General features: G+C 45.8%; 1 protein-coding gene across 2 annotated transcripts; it reads right to left on the reverse strand.

Annotated features, from left to right (window-relative positions):
* Positions 1-64: 64 nt before the first annotated feature.
* On the reverse strand, positions 65-2,908 carry RLN3 (relaxin 3). Of its 2 annotated transcripts, XM_080675570.1 has the most exons (3): positions 2,864-2,908; positions 2,450-2,653; positions 71-876 (listed from the first exon to the last, which is right to left on the reverse strand). In XM_080675570.1, the coding sequence occupies exons 2-3, from the start codon at positions 2,637-2,639 to the stop codon at positions 647-649; spliced, it is 420 nt and encodes a 139-aa protein (XP_080531696.1). In that variant the 5' UTR covers positions 2,640-2,653; positions 2,864-2,908; the 3' UTR covers positions 71-646. The 2 variants fall into 2 exon arrangements, with proteins under 2 accessions (XP_080531695.1, XP_080531696.1); XM_080675569.1 differs by lacking the exon at positions 2,864-2,908 and having other exon boundaries at positions 65-876; positions 2,450-2,694.
* Between the last annotated feature and the right edge of the window lie 7,551 nt (positions 2,909-10,459).

Consider the following 10,459-nt stretch of genomic DNA (forward strand, 5'->3'; position numbering starts at 1 on the left):
CTAACTCCCCTGAAACTGAGCCCCCCCCCCGCACCCCCCAATAACAATAACACACACACACGCTGCGGAGTCCTTTGCAACTTTTATTATTGCGGTTGGAGAAGGTTCTGATATGTCCCCTTACTAGCCTCCCACCCCAGAATATGAAGGGAACCAAGGGGTCTCAACACCAACCCTGGGGCCCACAGCCTTAGGACCCCAGCAGGTGGCGTTGGAGGGAGAGAGGCTGGAAAGCAGGGGGAAGGGAGTGGGCAGGGCTGGGCTGGGGCAAGGGCATCATTTGGGCTGGCTAGGGGACAGGGGCCACAGTTGGGACAGGAGAGTCATCGTTTTGGCAAAGGCTTCTTCAGTGTGGCCAGTTTGGGTAGATAGGGGCTCCGTTGCACAGGGGACAGTACAATCCAAGCAAAGGCATGATATGGGCTGGGGAGAGGGCAGGAGTCAGGGTCAGGGGCAACCATTTGGCCAAGTAGGGATACAGCTTGCTCAGGGTTAGGAGAGGCTGGTCGAAGGTCAGTTATTTGAGGGAATTGTGTTGGAGTCCATAGTGCCTGACCTCGATGACTTGCTGATGAATGAATGTATGAGGGGCCAGACACAGGTATTCAGCATTTGTCCTGGTACCCCCGGCTGCCCAGTCCCCCGTCTAGCAGAGTCTGCTGATTTCACTCTTGCTGCAACCCCACTTGCAGCAGTTGCTGGAGAGTCCAGCCAGGACATCTCGGCTGCCACGCAGAGATCTTGGGGTCCCCTGCCAGCTGGGCTGGCCGCCATAGAAAGGCTGGGGGGACTTGGTCAGGACCAGCCAGTCACTGGAGCCTACTGCCTCTTCCAGCTGGCTGTCTGCATAGGGGTCGGTGTCTGGGAAGGCATCCCCTGCAAAAGATGAGAAGCGTTAATGCTTGGGGCCCAGTTTCTGTCACACTTGGAGTCCTGGCGCCTGGCTGGTACAGCTGCTCTTCTGTTCTGTGACATGGTCTCATGGCTAAAGGTTTTGATGCCACTCAGGCCTAGGTTCCAACTTTGATGGGTCTAATATGCAACCTCGCTGAGCTTGACTTTCCTGTCATTTCTTTTCCCTTACTCTTTGTGTATGGAGGACCTGGTAGTTAAGAACATGGGTTTGGGAGTCAGACTGATTAAGCACTAATCCAACTTCTCAAAGTTATAATCCTGAGCAAGTGATTTTACTTCTTTGATTCTTAGTGTCCTTTTCTGCAAAGTGAGGAACATAATAACTCCTAAGAATTTAGGGTTTTGCCATGGTTGGTTTGGCTCAATGGATAGAGCCTCGGCCTATGGACTGAAGGATCCCAGGTTGGATTCCCGTCAACAGCACATGCCCAGGTTGTGGGCTCAATCCCCAGTAGGGGGTGTACAGGAGGCAGCCAATCAATGATTCTCATCATCATTGATGTTTCTATCTCTCTTTCCCTCTCCCTTCCTCTCTGAAATCAATACAAATATATTTAAAAAAAAGAATTTAGTGTTTCATAAAGGGTAGTTGAGTTAATTAATACCCATTAAAAAAAAAAACAACACTTGGAACTGTGTCTGGCACCTGATAAGAACTCAAAACAGCACTGAGCATTTATGGAGGACTTACTGTGTGCCAGACATTGTCTTAAGGGCTTTTGTGGATAAACTGCTTTGTTCCTCTCAATGACACCCCCATGAGGTGGGTGCTGTTATTATGACCTAATTTCCCAGAGAACACCACTGAGGCCGATTTGGTGGAGTAACTGCACAAGAACACACAGCTACTGAATTGTAGAGCAGCTGTTTGAGCCCAGACAGCATGTCTTCTAGGTTCACATTTACATCATCATCATCATCACCAACATCTATTTTTCTGCCAGGCCCTTGCCCTTCAGGAACCTGGACCCCTACCGCCCGACTGAGCCCAAACTGGGCCTCCTGTGTTCCTTGGACTGTGTCCTTACCTGTTATGACTCAATTTTGCCACTGAACAAACTTGTGAGATACAGGGATTGCCTCCTATTTGCAGATAAAGAGGATCAGAGAGGAAAAGCAACTTGCTGGGAGGGTTACCCACTAAGTGGCAAAATCTAGCCTTGGACACCCCACACCCCTCACACTACCTTCTCCAAGGCGTTGGAAAGTACTTCAGTGTCGGCTTCCGGAAGGTGTCCCCCTGGAGTCCTGTAAGCAGTGGACTTGCTCAGCGCAAGGCTGGGCATAGAGCAGGTGCCCCAGAAATAGTATTCTGTCCTTGGGCCCTTAGCCAGTGGAGATGGCTTGCACCCCCATCCCAGCTTTGCGTTTTGCTAAGTGGCTCAGCCTCGAGGATGGGCCAGCCTCCTCAGCTGCAAGTTGCAAGCAGGGACTCACCTGCCCTGGCCCCTGGTCTCATCTTTGTCCCTGTCTCTTGGGCCCATCCCATGTCCCATATCCCCCTTTCCTCCCTTCCACTACTTCCCCGCCTCACCCATTGCTTCCTGGGCCACGTTGTCTGACCGCCTCCATCGGGAGCCTCCGCAGGTGAAGATGACTGCTCGGATGAATTCCCGGCCGCAAAGCTTCACCCCATAGGGTGCTCCCCGGGCTTCGGCTTCCAACCACAGCCCCCCAGCCAGCACCCACACGGCCAGCAGCAGCGGCAGTGAGTGCTTGGCCATGCTGGAAGGGAGGCCTGGGATGTGAGAGTGGGCACAGCGAGGCAGTTTCCCAGTGGTCAGTGCCTCTGCTGCTTCCTGGCTCCCATTTATACATCCCACCCCCCCACCCCCACATCTGTTGTGGAGGAGCAAAGTGACCTCCTTTATCTCTTCCAGCAGAGGCGAGGCGAGCATGGCCCGCACACCCCGACCTTTCCCGTTTCCCGAACTAAGTAAGCGATAACCTTTTGCCAGGGATGGGGAGACGCAGTTCGGCTCATTGTCATCTTCAACAGAGAGAGGCAAGAAGGCTTCCCTCCATTCAGCAGAGACCAGGAACCTAGACCCTCACCAGACCAGGAAAGAGGGTGCAGCCACACCCCTCCCCTCTTAGGGCTGGGGCCCTGGACCTCCTCTATAATAACAACAACGACAGTGAGCCCTTACACAGCATGGGCGTGGGACTAAGCACTGCTCTAAAGATTTTATATTTGTGTCATCTTTTTCATTCTCCTGACGACCTAGGATAATGGTTCTCAAATATGAACAAGCCTCAGAACCTCCTGAAGGGCTTGTTAAGACCCAGATCGCTGGGCCCACATGCAGAGCGTCTGAGAATCTGCACGTGCAACAAATGTCCAGGCCATGCCAATGCTGCTGGTCCAGAAACCACTGTGAGAGCCACTGGGCTATAATCAGGACTAAGATCATCCCCACAGTGCAGACGAGGAAACCGAGGCACAGAGTGGTGACATAAGATGCCCCAAGTCATCTAGTAAGTGGGGGTGGGGTGGAAATTGAAACAGAGCCATCTGGCTCTAGAATCCATGCTCTCCAAGGGAGCATTTTAAAAATATATATTTTTATTTCAGAGAGGAAGGGAGAGGGAAAGAGAGATAGAAACATCAGTGATGAGAGAGAAACATTGATTGGCTGCCTCCTGCATGCCTCCTACTGAGGATCAAGCCCACAACCCAGGTATGTGCCTTTGACCAGAATCGAATCCAGGACTCTTCAGTCCACAGGCCAATGCTCTATCCACTGAGCAACACCAGCCAGGGCCAACGGAGCATTTTTAAAGACTAAAAAAATATATATGGGATAGATTTTCAGTTTTGCAAGATGAAAAGAGTTCTGGAGATGGATGGTGGTGATAGCTGCACAATAATGTGAATAATGTTAATGACACTGAACTGAGCACAGAAAAATGGTTGAGATGGTAAAATTGATATTCTATGTATATTTTTCATAATTAAAAACAGTGAAAAATAGTAATTAAAATGCTTAATTAATACCATATACATAGTGGAGCTGTGATGTGGTGGGAAAAGTTTAACAATGGGCTCTCCAGAAAAAAATTATGGATGTGAGAAACATCAGTTGGTTGCCTTCTGCATGTGCCCTGACTGGGGATAGAACCTGCAACCCAGGTATGTGCCCTGACCAGGAATTGAATCCATAAGTTTTTGATGCATGGGACAATGCTCCAACCAACCAAGCCACCCCGCTAGAGCTCTCTTTTTTTTTAATATTGAGGTAAATTCATATAAAATAAAATGAACCATTTTAAACATTACATGTGCATTGCTGGTGCACCCATTCAGAGCAGAAGTATTCAAAACAGCCAAAAAGCAGAAACAACCCAAATGTCCATCACCAGATGAAACAAAATGTGGTCCATCCTGTTAGAGTTTTGGGCTAGTGATGTGGGCTGTGAAAGAATTCATGACTGAGAGAAGAGATAGATCAGAGAGACAGACTTCATTTTACTTTCCCTGAAGGGAAAGGGACAGTGCATTGCTAATCAATACAAAAGACAAAGAACAGAAAACTTCTCCAGCCTTTACAGCCTTCCTGCTATTGCTAGGTGACAAGGAAGGGAGGGAGATTTTTAGGCTGGAGTTGAGCAGACATCAGCAGAGCTGTCATTGAAAACTGTTAGTTCTTCAGGAGACAATCCAGGCAGATGTCCTAGGGAGGTGTCTTATCAGTATTTTTCCAAAGCCTGTAAAACATCCTTAGATAACAAGTTATGAAAAGTTCAAAAGAGACTTGTTTGAAGAGGAGCAAGGAAGGGAACTTTCTATTAATTATGCCTGGGTTGTAAACCAGCAGGGAGGAGGTATATGTAGGAATGTAGCCTTGACAGTAACTTATTTTGTCTTACAGTTTGAGCAGAGGGGCTGTTTCAACCAGAGGGGCTAACCATCTTGGGGTTTAATTACCAGGTGCTTCGCATAAATTGTGGAAGGCTACAGCAAAGGAAAAAGAAAGGCCTTTTTTTTCCATTCGAACACATCCATACAATGGACTATTACTCAGCCATAAAAAGGAATGAAGTTCTGATACATGCTACTATATGAATGCATCTCAAAAAACATGATGCTGAGAGAGAGAGGCCAGACACAAAAGGTCACATATTGTATGATTGCATTGATATGAAATGTCCAGAATAGGCAAATCCACAAAGACAGAAAGGGCAGTGGTTGTCAAGGGCTGGGTGGAGGGAGGAATGGGGAGGAATTGCTACTGAGTATCCTTTTTGATGAAAATGTTTTGGAACTAGACAGAGCTGATAGTTGTATAGCATTGTGAATTGTTAATTTTAACATGGTTAACTTTACGTTATGTCAATTTCACCTCAATATTTAAAAACCAACAATGATGATGGGCAGAGTTGGGTTTGAATACCATCTCTATTTCCTGCTGTGTGACCTTGTGCAACTCAACCCTTGTGCCTTGGTTTGCCTCATTTATAAAACAGGGAGGATTCAATGAGTATGTTAAATTCATAAAACAGTCTGTGGCATGCAGTAAGTGCTGTTTAAATGTTATTTGTACTTGACACATTCCCTCTGGGTTTGAACTTTATTCCTTTGTCCTTTTCTTCATGACAAACTCCTGGCCTTGGTGTGGATGTCTCTGGCCAAGGGCATCGCTTCAGAAGGCAGGAGTCATATCTGATTGTACTGTTTCGAAAGGTCTGATGAATAATACACTCTGCCCTCTGCCTCTTCTCCCAGCAACTCTCCAGGCATGCACCCTTCTTTCCTTTCCTCCACATCCCAATGCCTGGCCCAGGGGCTGGCGAAGAACAAACATGCCAGGAAATTTTGCTGCCTGACTGTCCGACTTTGGCCCAGAACCAGGAACTTCTTTTGTGCCTCACACAGAATCAGAGTTTTGAGCCCAACACAGCTGGGTTTGAATCCTGATTCCTGTGTGACCTTGAGCAAGATGCTCTACCTCCCTGAGTTCATTGGGTAGATGGAGATAATAAGCATATCTACTTCATGGGGTGGTGTTGGGGACTTTGGTGAGATTATGTAAAGTGCTTAGCACCCTGCCTAGCACACAGTAAGTGCACTTGGTTGGATGGTGACCTGCGGAAGGATAGGTCCACGTCCTAACCCCCAGGACCTATGAATGTGGTTTTATTTGACAAACGGTCTTTGCAGATATAATTAAGGCCTTTGAGATTAGATCATCCTGGATTATCTGGGTGGACCCTAAATCCAGCAATAAAGATGCAGACAGAAGAGACAAAACTATGTGAAGACAGAGGCAGAAATTGGAGTCAAGTAGCCAAAAAAGCCAATTCATGCCCAGAGCTGCCAGAAGCTGGAAGAGACGAGGAAGGATCTTCCCTGAGCACCTTCCAAGGGCACACGACCCCGCTGACATCTTGATTTAGGACTTCTGTCCTCCAGACTAGGAAAGAATACATTTCCGCTTCTGTAAGCCATCCAGTTTGTGGCAGTCTGTGACAGCAGCCGTAGGAAACTAATACATAAGAGTTAGGAAATATTAGGTGCTACCCATATCATTATCACTGTTACTCTGGTCAGCATAGCAATGCACCCAGATCTTACCAAACCCAAATAAAGGCCCCTCTCTCCAAACTTCTTAACTAATTTTATTTTTGAATAGTTCACACGTTCAGGTATGTCAAGAAACAAAAAGTGTAAGCAAGTTTACACTGTAGGATCTCCCTCTTCAGTCTCCTCTCCCCCACGGAAAACCCACTGCTCATGATTTCCTGAGTATCTTCCTAGAATATCTGTGCATGTTTACAAACAAATATGAATACACTAGAGGCCTGGTGCACGAAAATCGTGCACTGGCGTGTGTGTGGGGGGGGGTGTCCGTCAGCCTGCCCTGTGCCCTCTCGCAATCCAGGAGCCCTCAGGGGATGTCTGACTGACTGCTTAGGTAGGCCCGTTGTGGGAATGGGGCCTAAGCCAGCAGTTAGACATCCTTAGCATTGCCGCGGAGGCAGGAGAGGCTCCTGCCACCACCGCCGCTGCGCTCACCAGCTGTGAGCCGGGCTCAGGGCTTCTGGCTGAGCGGTGCTCCCCCTGTGAGAGCACACTGACCACCAGGGGGCAGCTCCTGCATTGAGCGTCTGCCCCCTGGTGATCAGTGCGCATCATAGCGACTGGTGGTTCCACCGTTTGGTCAATTTGCATAGTAGCCTTTTATTATATAGGATGTCCTCAGCCCCCAACCTCCACACCTACTTTTACATTAAAGGTAGCATTACAAAAATAGGGGTCGAGGGCTGGCTGGGTATCTCCTTTGGTTAGAGTGTCATCCCAATACACCAAAGTTCCTGGTTCGATCTCTGGTCAGGGTACATACAAGAAGTAACCAATGAATGCATAGATGAGTGGAACAACAAATCAACATCTCTCTCTCTCAAATAAATAAATGATAAATAATTTTTTGTCGTGATATGTTATGCACAGTGCTGAGATCCCAGAAAACCTCAGCATGTTGTTCTTGGATTCCCAAACAAATAACCTGGAGGACTGGCTGTGAAAGACGTGGGTTTATTCAAAGTTACAAGCACACCGGTAGCGACGGACCACTCAAGTTTACCGCCACACTGGCTGCCACAGGTGAAGTTGAACAGCTAGTCCCATCCAGCCTGCAGACAGGCAAACTGGGGACAGCCCGCCAGTGCTATTGTTTCACCACAACCCAGACTTTCCAAAGACAAAGTTTTATGGAGCACAGAACACAGAGAAAAACAAGGCATGCAGGGGAGGGGGACTGGTGCAGTGTGAGATCAAAACGTTGCTTTCCTGATTGAGGGGCTGGCCAGGTTCCCAAGGTCTCCCAGTGCCTTACTGATGGCCTTCAACCTCCTCCCACAGGATGGGAGGGGGAGCTGGAGCATGAGTAGGGCCCATGCTCCTATTTACCGTACACGGTAAAATAGACATAACATAACCTATACCAGTTTAGCCATGTTAAGTGCCCATGGCAGAGACAATAGCACATTCACATTGTTGTGCAACCATCCCACCATTCATTCCCAGAACGTTTTCATCTTCCCAAACTGAAAATGTGTCCCCATTGAACACTAACTACCCTTCCTCCCTCCTTCCAGCTTCTGGAAACCACCATTCTCCTTTTTGTCTCTATGACTTTGCCTTTCCTTGGGTGCTTTGTATGAGTAGAATCATATAATATTTGTGTTTGTGTGTCTAGCTTCTTGCACTTAGCATAATGTTTCATGGATCACCAACATTGTAGCATGTGTTAGAATTTCAATTCAAGAGAGCATGTTTTACACATTCTTCTGCACTTATCTTTTTCTTTCCACTTAACAAATGCCAGAGAACTACCCTTACCAAACTCCCTTTATGCACCCCTGTTATTTTTCTACAGCTGCATAATGTTCTGCTGTGTGGATGCCCCAGAGTTAATTTTACTCCCAGAAACTGATATGTTTCATCTGTTTGTTCTTAGGCTAACATGGCAGTGTAGAACTTCGTACAAACGTCATTTCACACACACATGCAAGTGTGTCTGTAGATAAATTCCCCAAAGTGAGATTTCTAGTTCCAAGACTGTGTGCATTTATAATTTTTACAGATATTATCAAATTTATCCCTCTGGGGGTTAGATTAATTCATATTCTCTCCAGCAATGGATAAGGGTCTTGTTTCTCTATAGCCTCACCAACAGAGTGTGTATCAACCTTTGGACTTGGGCCAACATGAAGGTGAAAAATGGTATTTCAGAGTAGAGAAAATTTGCATTTCCCTCACAACAAATGAGGCAGAATATATTTCCATGTGTTTAAGAGCCATTTATAGGCCCTAGTCAAGTAGCTCAGTTGGTTGAAGCCTCATACCAATATGCCAAGGCTTAGATTATGGGTTCGATTCCTGCTCAGGACACATACAAGAATTTATCCAGCCCTGGTTTGGCTCAGTGGATGGAGCGTCGACCTGCGGACTGAAGGGTCCCAGGTTTGATTCTGATCTAGGGCATATGCCCAGGTTGAGGGCTCGATCCCCAGTAGGGGATGTGCAGGAGGCAGCCAATCAATTATTCTCTGAAATCAATAAAAATATATATATATTTTTTTTAAAAAAAGAATTAACCAATGGCCTAGGCCGGTATAGCTCAGTGGTTGAGGGTCAACCCATGAACCAGGAAGTCAGGGTTCAATTCCTGGTGGGGGCACATGCCTGTGTTTTAAGCTCGATCCCCAGTAGGGGGTGTGCAGGAGGCAGCCAATCAATTTTTCTTTATCATCATTGCTGTTTCTATCCCTCTCTCCTTCTCCCTTCCTCTCTCTGAAATCAATTTTTAAAAATTTTTAAAAAAGTAACCAATGAATACATAAATAAGTGGAACAACAACCAAAAAATGATGTTTTACTCTCAAATCAATTTTTTAAAAAAGAGCTATTTATAGTTTTTTTCTGCCAGTTTTTCTTTTGGATTGTTGATCTTTTCCTTGATTTGTAGGAGTTCTTTATATATTTACCATCTGGTTATGAATGAGTGTAAATATTTTTCCTAGTTTGTCATTTCTCCAAATTTTTGAATTAATGACCATGAGTATTTATTGAGGATTTGATGCATGCCTGCTTTTATATTAGGTTTTTTAATCACACATTTCAATCTTACTGACATAGTTTTTCATCTCTAATGACTATAGCATGCATCTCTGAAAAATAAGGACATTTTTCTACATAATCACACAACTATTTTCACATCTAAGAAAATATACACTCTCCAACAAAATGGACAACCTAGACAAAATGGACATGTTCTTAGAAAAATACAAGCTCCCAAAACTCAATCAGGAAAAATAAAAAAACCTGAATAGGCTGATAACTACCAAAGAAATTGAGGCAGTGATAAAAAATCTTCCAGCAGCCCTAACTGGTTTGGCTCAGTGGATAGAGTGTCGGCCTGCAGACTGAAGGGTCCCAGGTTCAATTCCAGTCAAGGGCATGTACTTTGGTTGTGGGCACATCCCCAGTAGGGCATGTGCAGAAGGCAGCTGACCGATGTTTCTCTCTCATTGATGTTTCTAACTCTCTCTCCCTCTTCCTTCCTCTCTGTAAAAAAATCAATAAAATATATATTTTTTAAAAAAGTCTTCCAGCAAATAAAAGCCCTGGTCCAGACGGCTTTACAGGGGAGTTCTACCAAGCATTCAAAGAAGAACTAAAACCTATCCTCCTCAGACTATTCCAAAAAATTCAAGAGGAAGGCACACTTCCAAGCTCTTTCTATGAAGCCAGCATTACCCTAATTCCAAAACCAGATAAAGACACCGCAAAGAAAGAGAACTACAGGCCAATATCCCTGATGAACATAGATGCTAAAATCCTCAACAAAATTCTAGCAAATGGATTCAGCATTACGTTAGAAAGATCATAAACCATGACCAAGTGGGATTTATTCAGGGGATGCAAGGATGGTACAATATCCACAAATCGATAAAAGTGACACATCACATAAACAAATTGAGAGACAAAAATCACATAATCATATCAATCGCAGAAAAAGCATTTGACAAAATCCAACACT

The sequence above is a fragment of the Plecotus auritus genome (assembly GCF_963455305.1).
Source record: "Plecotus auritus genome assembly, chromosome: 6".
Taxonomy (NCBI): domain Eukaryota; kingdom Metazoa; phylum Chordata; class Mammalia; order Chiroptera; family Vespertilionidae; genus Plecotus; species Plecotus auritus.